The sequence below is a fragment of the Oryza brachyantha genome, chromosome 8 (genome assembly GCF_000231095.2).
Source record: "Oryza brachyantha chromosome 8, ObraRS2, whole genome shotgun sequence".
Lineage (NCBI taxonomy): Eukaryota > Viridiplantae > Streptophyta > Magnoliopsida > Poales > Poaceae > Oryza > Oryza brachyantha.
Window position 1 is genome coordinate 14,034,028 of NC_023170.2, and position 15,842 is coordinate 14,049,869.

Consider the following 15,842-nt stretch of genomic DNA (forward strand, 5'->3'; position numbering starts at 1 on the left):
CAAGGCGATGGCTGTTGGTTTCTTTTCTTGGTTTTGCTTTTACTTGAGAGAGCTCCATGCTTTGCCGATCTGATTCTGTCCGCGATATACGTAGTACGTTGCTTGGCCCGCAGTTTACATTTCCATTATATTCTTTGTGACCGATCTTAGTTTTTACAACCATTTCTAGGAGAACATGCAGAATTTGTAAGGGTCATGTTTTGGTTTTTTCGAGAAAAAAAAGTTAAATGATATATTAGCAAATAAAAAATAATTTATAAATAAAACTTTTATATATGTATTATTATAAAAAGAAAATACTAAAAAAATAAACAACGATGAAAAAACCTCTAAAACAACGCTAAATTAAGGTTGAAAAAAATAAATTGTAGATCCTTAATTATAAGCAAAGCGAAAAGATAATGGCGCCATGACGGTAGACTTTTATGTAGTGTTGCAAACTTGCATAAGGTCTTCTTTACCAGGCAAAAAAATTCATAACTTTCATTAAAATGATAATAGTTTAATTAGATCATTTTATCCATAGGAAAAAATATAAAAAGTTAGGCATTTCAACCTTATTACGTAAATTTGTACAAAGGCACTTAAAACAAAGAATGGAAACATATCCTTTCCTGGATTGGTAGAGATTACTCTAAAGTTTAATGTTTCTCATGTATGCCAGTAAAACGAGTAGTTTGATTCTTTCCTCTATCTCTAATTTATACAGCAATTCAACAAAACATGGCATTCTATTTTTACTTTCTTCCTATTCATACCATTATTAGAGGAAGACCACGGAACAACGTACCACTTCAGAACGGGATGTACATACATATATGTAACACGTTTAATACACATATTCTTTTTTTTTTTACTTTCTTCCTATTCTAACGAAATACCATTTTGCCGCATTTCTGTTCTTAAAAATCCTCCAAATTCCAGCAGTAGTACTACTAATTCTAAAATATTTCATATTTAACTTCAAACAAAAAGAATAAATTAATTATGGGCCGGAGTAAATAATTTACAAAGAGCCCGTTGAGTTAAAAAAAAAAGAAAACTACTACTATATCATTTTTTGTTCGTCATACAGTACGCGCAGCCGAGCGGCTGAGCCACGGGGAGGAGTAAAAAAATAGTGAAGCCTCGTCGGCGGCTCTGTCCTTCCACGCCGAATCCTAACCCACCATTAATGGCCTCAGCTCGAGCTCGAGTACTCCTAGTAGGAGTATATGGCAAGGGGGCGGCACGCGCGAGCCGCCGTTCCTAAGATTGCGCGGCTTCCATCTCCTCCCGGCCCGAGGATCCGAGGGGACGCGCCCACGCGGGAGAGGAGGAAGCGGCGGCGGCGGCGGCAATGCTGACGTGCATCGCGTGCTCCAAGCAGCTGGCCGGCGGGGCGCCGCCGCTGCGCGAGCCGCGCGATGACGACGACGACGGCGGCGACGGCGTCGCAGTCGCCAGAGGCGCCGGCGAGTGCGCCACGCCCAGCACGAGGCAGGCCATCAAGGCGCTCACTGCCCAGGTGGGTTACGGCGTCTGGGTTTGGGAGTTCTTGGGAATGTCCCCTTCGGATCGGGTTATCGATTCCTTGATCACAAGACAAAACGGGAGTTGCAAATTTTTGGTCTGGTATTTAGTTCGTGAATTGGCTTCCTCTTTGATAAAAAAATATCTTGTTTGGTATGGGACAATCAGGAACTGAAGCGAATTTTATTTTTATCAACTTCTCGCCAAAATCTTGGGGTTTCTGAGAGTGTTGATATAAAGTTTGTGACTTGATTAATCCTCCCCATAGTTTTGATGATTTTAATCTGCTGATTGAAAGAAACTGATGCGGGATTTTTCTTGGGTTCAGATCAAGGACATGGCGCTGAAGGCGTCGGGCGCGTACCGGCACTGCAAGCCGTGCGCCGGCTCGTCGGCGGCGGCGGCGACGCGGCGGCACCACCCGTTCCACGCGTACGAGGACTCCGAGGTGGCCTCCGGGTCGGAGCGCTTCCACTACGCGTACCGGCGCGCCGGCAGCGGCGGTTGTGCCGTTTCGAGCGGCGATGCCACCCCGTCGGTGAGCGCGCGCACCGACTTCCTGGTCGGGGATGAGGAGGAGGAGGAGACGGCGGCGGGCGGCAGCGACGACGAGGAGGCGAAGGAGTGGGTCGCCCAGGTGGAGCCCGGTGTGCTCATCACCTTCTTCTCGCTGCCGCAGGGCGGCAACGACCTCAAGCGGATCCGATTCAGGTGAGGTTTTGTGCTCATCTCTGACAAAAGCTTGCATCCTAGTAGAACAGTGTGATTTCATTCATTTTTACAAACAAGTAATGCTTGGGTTATTTTGGTTCAGATTTTTTATGTGCCCCCTTTATATGAACGGCAAATCTTTTGTTTATTTAACATCAGTTGAAAATTTTCACTATTTTTCATTTGTCTTCTATTGAATCTGCTTGAGCCAAATGTTTGGAATCATTTATGGAAGAACTGTTGCAGAGAATGAGAGAAATAGTTAGAGATGAAAATGATAGCTCCAAAAGCAATAGCAGCTAATTGTGGTAAATGTTTCGTAATTTCTCAAAAAGTTCCATTCCATATCCTACGAAAATTGAAGAACTTGTTTAATACAATTTTGATTGTGCCTCCGTAATATGCCTGGTCAAATGAGACAAATATGCACTTTATCTTGCTTTTGGTCACTGTTCTTTTTTTTCTTTTACGCCTTTGCTTTCAATGGAAGTTTGGAATTTGACAAAAAGAGCATCCAAGTCACCAAGATTTCATGGAGAAGAAAATGATAAATGCATATCATTCTTTAAAACAGAACAGTTAAAAAGAAACTGCAATTCATAACTTTCTGAAACAAATGTCCAGAATGCAAATCACTTTAGGTTTTTATGTGATTACATGGTTTTTTTTTGTGGTGTTAAACTTGAACTGGAACTAGAAGGAATTTTTTGAGAAGTGCACAATATATAGATTTCTAAATTTGGGTGTACTGTGCGAATCTCAACATCTTCAAGTTCTGTGTATCGCCCACAGGCCTTCAGCAATTCCAAGAGATCTCTCTTTGAATATCTAATTATTTTATGTATTCTTTTCTTTATTTTCATAGAGAAGATACACTTCTATGGTCAGCCGTCAGCTGCCACAAAGAGCCATTTAGATGCTTTGCCATGCAGTTTAGTGCATTTTTTCTATCAAATATGCAGTTGAAACTTTATGCCGCGATATTTGAATTGCTTGATGCAATGGGTATGAATATGATTCCCATGAAGTGCATCCAGTTAATCATTCACATGCTGCTACAGGACTAAATCTGGATCTGTCTGCCTGTATGCTACAGATTTTATATAGTTGTGCTTTTAGACCATGCATCTAGAGGAGTAAAAAAATACATCATTCACCATTGATACTCTACTAATAGCTCTGTAGTAGCAGCTTACATAGTGCTTGTTGTATCCATCTCATGTATTTTAGTAGCTCTGTTTTTCCTCCTGTAGGAGGAGATTATAGGGTTTATTGACTGGAGTGACCCACCACCCCACAACATCTCCTCTATTCAGTAAAATTTGAAGTGGGAGACAATTAAAGAGAACTGCAATTTTTTTTTTGGAACCAACTGGTGGTGCTCTTTCTTCTTTGCCCTTTTATAAGAGAGAAATGGTACGGTTGCTTTGGTGTCTCAGTAGTTTAATATTGTTGGGTCCCTCCACCCCCTTCTTATCTGGGGAGCCATCCAAACTGGATCTTTTGGTTTAGTTGCTCGTTCTTTGAAATTTTATTCTATTAGTGCTGCCTTTCTATATAAATCTGAACCAAGTACTCTTTAAACCTTATATACACATGATAGAAGGAAAAGATAATGCTAGTAAAATGTGTTGACAGTAATCTGTTAATATGAATACAGAGTTTGTAGAATTATTTGTGAGATCTGTAGGCATATAATATTGTCATAAAGAACTTTTTGAGATTTTTTTGCCATGTTGCTTTGATTGCCTGTCAGTCTGCTGGTATGGTAGCCTCATGGGGAGGTAGTGTAAGTGAGGGATTTCTTTTATATGGAGAGAAGACAAGCTTAGTTCTGGTGTATTTCTGGTATCTTATGTTCTAGATCTAGGCAAGGAGGTGCTTTTTAAGATAGGATAAATTACTCGTGTGCCAGAAAAAAAAATTATTTCCCACTCATTGTTCCTTGAGTGAGGCATCGGTGAGGAAAAATAAGTAACTTCTTGATATTTCCATGAAAAATAAGTAACTTCTTGATATTTCATTGACAACAAAAAATCAAGTGGGTATTAGAAAGTTGTGAGAGGAATGCATGTGTGATCGAATGTCCTATTTGTACTCCCGTTCTGGTAACTTCAGTCACAACCCTTTTAATTTGCCAAGCTATTGCATGTTGCCGCTAGAGAAAAATGAGAAACTACTGTTGTACATGTGCCATGGATATCCTATTGTTGTTTCTTTAGATGTAATCGGTCTTTCTTTATCCATACTTATGGAAGTTAGGTGATTTACCCATGGGTATACACAAAATTTTCCAAGGAGTGTGTATGTTTACCGAGGGAATATTTAAATGATATGATTTCGAAATCCCTATTAGTGTATTTGGAGCTAGAGAAGAGGAAGCTGAAGATAACATGTTGTGGCATTTCAATAGGACCTATTGTGCCTCTCTTTCTAATTTTTGTCTATACTGTCTTTGCCTACTTGTACCAACTCTTGATGAAAAAATGTGTTTCATGTTCTCTGGATTGTTTGACAATGTGTGTGCTCTTGATGCATGATAGCCGTGAGATGTTCAACAAATGGCAAGCACAAAGATGGTGGGCCGAAAATTATGAGAAAGTCATGGAGCTTTACAACGTTCAGAGGTTTAACCAGCAAACTCCCCTCCCTACTACTCCAAATTCTGAAGATGAGGTAAGAGATCCTTGTGATGTAACTGACCTTTCTGGTTATTCTTGTGATTTAAAACACGCCTTCTGATCTAGTCCACTTGCTGTGTGCATGCCATGCAGGTCATACAGAGCTTGAAGGAGGACAGGCCAGCAACACCACCTCTAAACAATGAACGTTTACCCCACACATTGCACAGATCACTAACTGCTGGTAGAACAATCGGGTATTCGCGATCAGATTGTCTTTTGCATGAGCACAACCTTGGTAATGGTCATTGTCGACAGCGCCATCACCAACATACTGGACACCAGTGCTGTGCTTCAGTTGGGCTGGCATCAACCCCCAAGTTATCAAGCATAAGTGGAGCAAAGCCAGAAACTTCATCGATGGATGCATCAATGAGGACAAGCTCATCTCCTGAAGAGGTGGATCGATCTGGTGAACTTTCAGTCTCTGTTAGCAATGCAAGTGACCAAGAGAGGGAATGGGTAGAAGAGGATGAACCTGGTGTATACATCACCATTCGGGCTTTGCCTGGTGGTATCAGAGAGCTCCGACGTGTCCGGTTCAGGTTTGCCACTTTTACTTATCATTGATTTTTTGGTCAGACTCACTGTTTTTAAGGGGTTGTTTGGTTGAGTATTCCAATTTGCCTAAGCTTGCCTAAATTTTTTTGGCTAACTTGGCTAAGTTGTGGCTAACAAAACTGGAGCCACACTAGCTCCACTTTAGCTAGCACGAGAAATTCTTGTTGTACCTTTTGTCTCAATGATATGTAGTACCTACATAATAAGGAAAGGAATCCTGCCATAAGTGTGGTTATAAACCAAACAATCACCTAACTTAATCAAATTTGTGTAACTTGAGGTGTGACAATTTTAGGCAAGTTGTGGAAACCATCCAAACAGCCCCTAGCTATTCTATTTCTATTCTTCAAGGCTTATGTCTTATGAAGATATTGCAAGTCGAGTACTCAACTAGCCAATTAATTTGGTAGTTCAACAACACTTTCAGGTTTTCAGCCAGAAATGACTAGAAAGATTAACTGGGTATGCGAGTAGTAATCCACCCCTAATACAGCGTAGCTTGGATCCCAAACATTCCAATGACAAATTGGAGGAGAGAATCATATTCCATCTAACTGATGAAGTTCGCAAACAACAAAATTTTAACTGCACCAACGTTAGCTAATCAAAATTTAAAAAGTGCAACATGTAACCATAGTAAAATGGCTCTGGAAACCACAATAGCAAAAAAGGCAAGAATCAGTTAGTTGGCAGAAATTTATTAGCATCTGCTCATTTTGTTTCCGCAATATATTCAATCATTCTCTAAATATGTGTATATTTAGCCATTGATGGTCATTTTTCATGCAGCCGGGAGAGATTCAGCGAAATGAACGCCAGGTTATGGTGGGAGGAGAACCGGGCGAGGATACATGATCAGTATCTCTAAAAAGAAATGCCAACTACGTTTCAGCACATTCTTTACCAGTTCAGTTCGTTGCAATTTGGGCATCTGAGTGCATCACTTTCAGCGGTGCAGCTGGATAATTAATTGTCTTGCGGACACCTTCAGATTCGAAGTGCTTCTTCCTTGACCTTCCTCCGGCTCCATGTACATCAAACACTAACATCGTATCACCAGGAATTGTTCCCAGCCTGCGCAACAGTAGCCCGAGGAACAGTGCTTGCATGTGTGAACTTTTAGGGTTCATTCTTGATGTCTCCAGCTTATGCGGTAATCCGCGTGTTTCTCTTCAATGCATTGCCACAAATTTTACTATACAGTTTGATATAACTGCGAGATGATTTAGTTCGCAGAGAAAAATAGAAAAAAAAAAGCCCTTTTAGAAAGCAAAGGCGTTCATGCCATTTGCTGATGATGCAGATTCTGGCTTCTCTTTCTGAAGAGCTAATGCCATGTGTTTCATAGTAGTAGTTGCTTTATCCTCGTATTTTTCATAATCTTACAGATTGACAACTGACAAAATGAAATCTGCACAATTATTATTCTGCAATAGGTAATAGCTTGTTGACTTTTCACAGTAACAGATTCCAGATCGATATCGAAGTAACAGTCTTAATCAAAGGTATCAGTAATTATTCTGGTATGGAGTTATTGCTATACACAAAGGACATGCTATTTTTAATTAAAATGCTTCTTAGATATAGCGTTTCAACAACCATCCAAGATGTAACTAACAATCATATACCTGGGTCTACTTGACAGAAGAATGCACTGTCAACTGTAGCAATGCATATATGCAACTGGGTGCAGGAAAAGGTAGCGCAACAAAAACAAAGGGAATTCTGAGAACACAGGTGCTTTAGAAAATAAGCAAAATTTCAGAATGAATTATATGAAAACAAATTTAAAATTTCAATATTCAGACTGTGAATACATTTAAAAGACCAGGAAAAGAAAATGTACTCCCTTTGCACTCTTATAGGCGTATTTTTATTTGAGAAAGTCAAACTTGATATATTTCTACAAATAATTAGTTAAAATACAACTATAGAAGTATATCGTGCTCATCTTTTCACATCTGCTTATTTTTATAAGCCAAATTTTAAATTTTAAATTTAAAGTTGATTTTAGGGTTTTTGTCATCGTAGTTTATTTTATAGTCTTGGCTTTTATATCACTAAGAACTTGTATATAAAAGTTTTATTTATAAATTATTTTTTATTTGTAAATATGTTGTTTGGTTTTTTCCTCAATAAGCCAAGCAATCATCTCCTTATATTCATATTTCAAACTACATTCACATAATATTGGATTTTTAGTTATTAACACTAATTTTAAGCTAATAATGGTCAAAGTTTAGTCCTAAAGACTTTCAGAAATAATTTCCAATATAAAAAATGAACAGAGAGAGAGTAATCTTTAAAGGAAAATTTTTATTTATACCACAAACTTTTGAGCGGTACCAAAAAATATCACAAAATTTCTCACCTTTTCAATAATACCATAAAAGAACGGAAGTGGAACCGGACGGCGGGGAAAATAACGTGATAGACATATTTACCCCTCTCTCAAACCCCGTTCAAAAAAAAATCATCGAACAGAGCGTAGAGAAATTGGATCTGGGCGGCGATGGTCTTGGCTTGGTGAGTCGATCGCCGACGCTCGCTGCCCCTGGCCGACGCCCGCCTGCCATCCGCTGTCCAGCCCGCCGGCCGACGATCCGCCCGACGGCCAGGCCCCACCTGCCGATGCTCCGTCCGGCGGCCGATGCCTCGTCTGCTGTCGCCGATGCCCCGCCTGCTGACAACCTTGGCCCCGCCGGCCGACGCTCCGCCCGGCGGCCGATGCCCCGCCAGCCAGCCGCTGGTCGACGCCCAGGCTGCCGGCCAATCCTGCTCGCCCGGCAGCCCAACTCCCCCCTTCCTCTTCTCCACTAAGCATATAGGGGTATTTTGGTCCTACAAAAATGTGAACCCTATTTTCCGTTGCATTCCGTTTCACTCCCATTGAGTTTTATGGTATTGTTGGGAAGGTGAAAAATTTTATAGTATTTTTTGGTACCGCTCAAAAGTTTATGATATAAATGAAATTTTTTCATCTTTAAAACCTCTGTGCACTCCCAGAAGTTAGAAGAAAATGGAAAGCGTGTGAGCCATTGGAATCAGGACACCATCAGGTTCCAACCAAACTTGAAGGACAAAACTCATGTCAGCCAATTCTTTCCCATTTGTGTGCAATTCAATAATTCACAGGACAAATGCAACACCATTATTGGAAAGAACGAGGAACCCTGAACACTAATGCATCCATCCCCATCAATCAAGTGGCGTAGCCAGATAAACACTGTTATTAATTCCTCAGGTACTTCTACCTAACATTCTCATCTTTAATTTGTCAGTGTCATGCTCCAGGGAACATAATAAGCTCCGAGCTTATGATTGCATTCACTGTCCTGAGACAAGAGTTCATGTGACATGGACATGTACTATATTTTTTCAATATCAACTGGTATTATTTTATCCAGAAGGCAAAACAGAAACCGACGGCCATCTTCATGCAATGGCAAGAAATCAGCTGTGGTGTCCAAATTCAACTGAACTGTCTAAAACCAGCGGCACGGTTCAGAAAGTGAAAAATTAATTCAGGCGACCAGTAGTCCAACACAAATGCTTTGATGAAAAAACAAGGGTTATAATGGGAAAAATAATGCAGAATTCTACATTTATACTAGTCAGAAACAGATATATGACCTATATTAGACTTTGACCAGCAGAGGAGTCAAGAAACATACCTGCAAAATAAGAGGAGGTTCTGAAATTTATTAAGACCATTTGTCCAGCTGTTTAAGAATATAAGTCCAGAGCCACAGCACACAAGCTTAGCCAGGTGGGTAAACTAAGGTACTTATGTTTGGAGATTAGGACCAAAGAAATTTCCACTTGATGATGCATCATCATCATCATATTCACAAATCACAAGTAATCAAATCAGGTGACCAGTTGACAAGCCACAATAACCTCAAGTTTACAAGTCGCCAAGCAATGCAACTTCCAATATATTAGTTTACACATTCTCCCTTCACTTTTTATACTTCACATTTACATTTCACATGAGCATCCTAGAATTTGTTTGGATTGGACCTAACCAAGCCAATAATACACTTTTCTGAGATATGGAAGATTATTACATCGCTTATTATGGCCTCACGATATCCAAAGGCTTACGTAAGACGTGACTGGTGTTACCTTTCCCAGCCTCCACATCGTTGTCGCCGCCGTCGTCGTCGTCGTCGTCGCGGCCATCTCTCCTGACCAGTGGCACGTAACGCGGCTCCTCCCGGTACAGCCTGCATAGCCGAAGGTAGAGCGCGACGATGAGCACGACGGTGCCGGACAGGTACCAGCTGAACTCCAGGTTGACGAGCGCCTTGGCGCGCGCGAGCGCGGCGCCGCCATCGTCGGTGCGGCACCGGGCGACGTCGTGGCCGTCCTCGTGGCTCAGGAAGCACCCCTTGGGCAGGAGAGCCGGCGTCCACAGCATGACGCCCATGACCAGGAACCACACCCCCTGGAACACCAGGCTCGCCGATCGCACCAGGCTCACCGCGAAGCTCCTCGGCGCAGCCACGCCGATCACCGTGGCCGCGAGCGTGACGGCCACGACGCCCTGCAGCAGCAGGTGGTACTGCCCCTCCACGCCCGTGTGGTCCGCGGAGTGGAGGTGGAACAGCACCAGCTGCTGCGCGAACGCCACGGCGGCGACGAGCAGCGACACCTCGCCCGCGCGCGGCGCGCGGGCCCGGTCGAGGTGGATGGCGGCGGCGGCGTAGACGAGCAGCACGAGCGAGACGGACGCGTGCTCGAAGTTGTGGAGGTGGTCGGCGGGCACGGTGCCGTCGACGTCGAACGGCTGGTGCCTCGCCGGGCCGACGACGAGCTCCATGAGGATGGATGCGACGGAGCCGGCGATGACGAGGGCGAGCTCGAGGTAGCGGGCTCGCCGGACAGGGAACCAGACGGGCGCGACGTAGGAGCTCGGCCTGAGCAGGAAGAGCCTGATGTGGTTGTAGAGCTGCCACAGGCCGATGAGGAGGAAGCCGGCGCCCGGCGCGACGTGGCCGACGAGGGTGCCCATGGCTACCTGTGCGAGCGTGCGACTGCGTCTATGGAGGAAGCGAGAGGAGAGGAGAGCACAGGCGCGCGGCGACAAAGGGGCTCGAGGTTTTCGCGGGTTTTAAGATGGGTTTGGTGCTTGGAAGGCTTGACGATCACTCTTACGTTCTGTGGGGGGCGGCGTCTGTGTGTTCATCATGGTCAGTTTGGGAAAGGCATTTCACGCTTCACAGCTATAAGCAAAAGTCTATTCACGTTTCATAACTTGTGCCATGCCATCTAGAAGCGTTCTTATAAACATAAGAAATTCTAAGAAATACCGTCGTATATTAATGTATCTAAGTATCGTTGCTAAGGTTCCATCGACCTCACGATGTCAATCTGATGACATTTTCTATAATTGCCTAAAGTGTCATCTTTGTCATAGCGTCTTAACATCTCCATGCTTCTATCTATAACCCTAAAAAAATCCAAATCGATGGAACTTTATAATTTATAATTTCAGCGGGCAACAACATGAATGCTCAACCTAGTGATGGCAACGGGCAATGGCACCACGCTTTCGAACAGAGACAACAGCAGTATGGTGTATGCTTTGAAAATGGATTCTAATTTCTTGGGATGATGTCAACAACATGACACTTGCAGACATCGGCGAAGCACACTTTCAGCCTGTGGCACATGACGATTGCCCCTTAGAAATAGGTATGAGGCCGCTTTCGGTCCCCCTCTATTTAACTTATCTCTCACGTTTTCCGCGCGCATATTTTTCGAAATATTAAACGGTATACATTTTGCAAAAAAAAAAATTTATAGGAAAACTATTTTTTAAAAAAATCATATTAATCTATTTTATATTTTTTAATAATTAATTAATCATATACTAATCAATTGCTATATTTTTCGCGTCAGGATAAGTTAACTTACTGGCACTTAAACGAACTCGGCCTAAGTCGATCTACATATAATCTTGCCGTTTGTAGTTCTAATAAATAAACTAAATTTCAGTTTTAAAACATCGAATCAATAGCCCAAAGTTATTGGATCCGTTGGCCTAGAGCATGTGGCAACCGGATCGGTCTTCGTGCGACAGCGGTGGGCGGGGGCATAACTCAATGGCAGCAAACGGAGTCCAAAAGTTGCAGGTGAGAGCGTGGCAGCGATTTCTTTTTCTTTTTTGCTTGCCTAGTGTATAAATAAGCTGCGGACTTCGGTGTATTCTGTCAGTAGAATTTAATCCACACCGTTGATCTATTTTTATCAGACGACTATAATTAAATTATACTACCAACAATATTAGATGTAGTAAAAATTTAAAGGAGTAACATCGTCCTTTTAATTGTGATCTTTATGACAAAAAAAACTTCAAAATGCTACTAATCAATTAATTAACAAGGACCCATATAAATAATGAAGCTTTATAGAATTATTGACTCTTTCGCCGGTTCATCTTTTATATATATATATATATATATATATATATATATATATATATATATATATATATATATATATATATATATATATGTGACAGCTGTGGGAAATTTGTTTGGCAGCTCAGACGAAAATTGTGTGAAATTTGGGTATATGAAATAATTTGCCTCAGAGTACTCTTGGCAAAGTATCAAAACAACTCTCATGTTGGACAATACATTGCATGCTCCTCACGTGTGCAAAACGGTATTTTCACGTGGGCTAAAGGATCGAGTGGGATTGATGGAGTCCTGACACAGATAATTTTCCTTAGATAAATTAACTTATATAATATATTTTATAGAACTAGCATTCTTTAATGACAAAACATACATTACTTGTCGATAACAAAACTTAAAACTTATCTACGAACATATACAATCTACACACCATGCAAAAAAAATGGATATTCATAACTACAACTATGCATAATTTTTTTTAATACGCATAGTGAATATAGAGGACTGATGATATCTGAATATATACATCACTGGATATTTTTTAAAATTTTCATAACTATTTGAACGCGATGTAAGAAGCATGAGCTTTGCTCTTATCCTTCCTTTTGTACTGTGCGAAACTAGTATCCCGAGGTACTAAAATACTCATTCGTACTATCCATCTCATATTCAAGCTGATACTAAAATACTGACCGTTGAATATGATAAATTGATCGGTCATGATTGTATGATATCTCGAGGTACCAGCTTGGTTATAGGATGAATAGCATAAGTGAGAATATTAATACCTCATGTTACTAGTACCTCATGCTATAAGAGAAATAACCGAAGGAAACATAGACATGTCTTTAAACTGTACATGCAAATACATATCCATCAAGCATTAAATCTCCAAGTACATCACTGAAACAATAACCTATTGTTCGCTAGACCGCAGTAGGATTACAGTCAATGACGACTTAGTTATCAGTAATATTGGACAATAAAATAGAAAGATAGCAAAATTTATATGATATTCCTATATTCCAAATCATCCCTTTAGCTTTATCCTCATGATGGGAGTACATCCACCTACTTGTTAGCTTAGAGCAGGTACAATAGCAGCTATAAGTCAGCTGTATTTTAAAGAGATAAGATGAGAGAGAAGAGAGGTGGGCTACTAATTTGTGTATGACATGTGGGACCATATATTGATGTTTTATAGATAACTATTGTATAAATTGGCTATAAATAAATTAGAGTCAGTTGACTATACTATTGAACTTGCTCTTATTCTTGGGATAGGTCTATGCAATCTAACCATGGAATCGCTTACTCGAAAGCAACGTCTAGATCAATCCAGGAATTTTTTTTAAGTTAATCTAGGAGAGATTTAGATGAGGACGCTAACACTTTCCAAAAGCCTCTAGCTAGTTAATTTGTCTAGATAGGTCTCTAGCTTGAAACAAGATTCTGTATTTCTGTGTGCTGCTCAGCAGAGACACCGCGGTTTTGCTCACCATTTCCTTCCCATTTTCACCTGATGAACTGCTGCCTTTTCTGAATAAGATTGGCCGCAGCAGCGTGAACTGGCTGCCATAGCTACAGCGCGATCTGCAGGCAATTTTAGGTTGCAACAGTGCCAAACTGCCAAAGTAGTAGCAGATGCATGGATCCAAAATACAAACCCCTCTATCCTGTATGTCCATTTAAGTGGAACGGAAAGCGCTAAATAGGTATATGCAGGGAGCTACATAAAAAAAAATGATCTCTTCTTATCTTAAAAAGTAAAATGAGCATGTAACGTTGTAGCTCGAAATTTCAGTTGGGTTGCTTAGAGAAAGTTCAATAATATAGCCAAATACTAGCTCTAATTTATCTATAATCAATCTAATAGTCAATTCATACAATAACTACTTAGAGCAGGTACAATAGCAGACTATAAATCAACTATAAACATATTTTAAGGAGATAAGAGAGGAGAGAGAAGAGCAATGAGCTACAGATTTGGAGCCGGCTGCAGCACGGACTCCAAGACACAATGTATGTATAAGTGTATGACAGGTGAGACATAATAGTATATGTTTTGTAGGTAGCTATTTTGTACGAATTGACTATTAGATTGACTATAGATGAATTAGAGTTAGTAGTTGGCTATACTATTAAACTTGCTCTTATAAAACATATACTACCATATCTCATCTGTCATACACACATTATGTCTTGAAGTTTGTACTGCAGCTGGTTTATAGTTTGCTATCGTACCTACTCTTAGAAAGATCTCAATGGAAAGACTGTTGATCTCCCTATGTAACATAAGAGTTGAACTACTTTAATGTGTGTTATTTTATCTACGCAAATATCCATACCACTTTAAAATATCTTATAATATAAAACAATGCCATTGATTTCCATCCTCAACAAAACAAACGGTCACATTGGACAAAAGGGTCACAAATCCAATTTTATTGTGATGTAGGAATAGATTACAGAAGGCCCATATGACAAATGGCACCGAATCTGGGGGCCCAACAAAACATCGGCCCACCTTCAGCCATACACTACGTACAAGCTTTGCTGCCGCCACGCGACATCTCCTTCATTTGGCCCTCCTTGAGTCCTTGCTACACGTTGTCCGAGACAGGGAACACGCGTTTCTGCGTCGCGTCCCCGTCGCCGGCGAGCGCGCCGACGTCGCTGCTGCTAGGCGCCTGAAGCTGCCTGTACTCCATGCTCCGGGACTCCCCCACCCTGAGGCACAGGTAGGCCGTCACGACCCACACCGCGGCGAGCACCCAGCTGAACTGCAGGTTCGCCATCACCACCGCCCTTCGCGCCGCCTCGTCCGTCGGGCACGCCACGGCGCTCCGCATGGCGTCGCCGTCGGACGTCACGCCGTGGCAGCCTCTCGGCACGAGCGCGGGGACCCACAGCGCGAAGCCCATGACGATGAACCACAGGCCCTGGAACAGCACCGACGCCGACCGCACCACCGCGACGGCGAAGCTCCTCGGCAGGACGACGGTGGCGGAGGTGGACACGAAGGAGGCGGTGACCACGAGCTGCAGCAGCCAGTGGTAGTGCCCCTCGAGGCCGGCGTGGTCGGCGGAGTGGAACCGGAGCAGGAACAGCTCCTGGCCGAACACCGACGCGGCGAGCGCCGCGACCACCTCCCCGAGCTGCGCGCCGTGGTGGGAGGACGCGACGGCGTCGGCCGCGAGCGCCACGGACGCGTACAGGGCGAGGTGGAGGTACATGGTGGCGTGCTCGAGCGCGTCGGGCTGGATCGAGAACGAGAGCAGCGGTAAGTCGACGAGCTGGTCGACGATGGCGAGCACGGAGAAGGAGAGCAAGAGGTAGAGCTCCAGGTGCTTCAGGCCGGGCAACGGCGACGGGAAGGGGAACCACGCGGCGGCGCGGAAGCCGGAGGAGCCCTTGAGCTTGTAGGTCTTCACGGTGTTCAGCGCGTGCCACATGCCGAGGATGGCGAAGGCAAGGCCTGGGACGAAGTGCCCTAGGAATGTCCCCATGGCTGACCTAGGCGCTCGTGTCGTGTCCTCGTCGGCGCCCGTCGAGGTGAGGCAGCGCACTGGTGCTGTGCAGTGACTTAAATAGATCACCACCATGGCGTCGATCAGAGTTACAGGTTGTACGATGTTTGGATTTTCTCCATATTCATATCAATAACAATAGACCTAAACACATATATAAAACATATAAATTGGTTAAAAAAACTATGCTACGGAATATCGTATAATAATGATACAGTTTAATGAAATTGACCAAATGGGCGTAAGAGAAAGGTGTTTACCGTCTTCGTGCTCTGGCATGCCCATGATACCAGTTAGATGATATTAGTATTATCTGCTTCGTAACATGTTCCATTCAGATGGGGTCATATTCTCTAGTTGGCATGTAAATTGGTTTATAAATGAATTTGAAAAACTAAAATATTTTGTAGCATGAAGGG

General features: G+C 42.6%; 3 protein-coding genes across 3 annotated transcripts; 1 reads left to right on the forward strand and 2 right to left on the reverse strand.

Moving 5' to 3' along the window:
• The first annotated feature begins 1,067 nt into the window (after positions 1 to 1,067).
• Positions 1,068 to 6,881, forward strand: LOC102705740 (protein Brevis radix-like 1). Its single transcript, XM_040526936.1, has 5 exons — positions 1,068 to 1,507; positions 1,841 to 2,223; positions 4,767 to 4,899; positions 4,998 to 5,449; positions 6,255 to 6,881. The coding sequence occupies exons 1-5, from the start codon at positions 1,340 to 1,342 to the stop codon at positions 6,331 to 6,333; spliced, it is 1,215 nt and encodes a 404-aa protein (XP_040382870.1). The 5' UTR covers positions 1,068 to 1,339; the 3' UTR covers positions 6,334 to 6,881.
• Positions 6,882 to 9,371: 2,490 nt separating this feature from the next.
• On the reverse strand, positions 9,372 to 10,482 carry LOC102706029 (transmembrane protein 45B-like). Its single transcript, XM_006659417.3, has one exon. The coding sequence runs from the start codon at positions 10,480 to 10,482 to the stop codon at positions 9,544 to 9,546; it is 939 nt and encodes a 312-aa protein (XP_006659480.2). The 3' UTR covers positions 9,372 to 9,543.
• Positions 10,483 to 14,323: 3,841 nt separating this feature from the next.
• On the reverse strand, positions 14,324 to 15,449 carry LOC102706311. Its single transcript, XM_006659418.2, has one exon. The coding sequence runs from the start codon at positions 15,400 to 15,402 to the stop codon at positions 14,497 to 14,499; it is 906 nt and encodes a 301-aa protein (XP_006659481.1). The 5' UTR covers positions 15,403 to 15,449; the 3' UTR covers positions 14,324 to 14,496.
• Between the last annotated feature and the right edge of the window lie 393 nt (positions 15,450 to 15,842).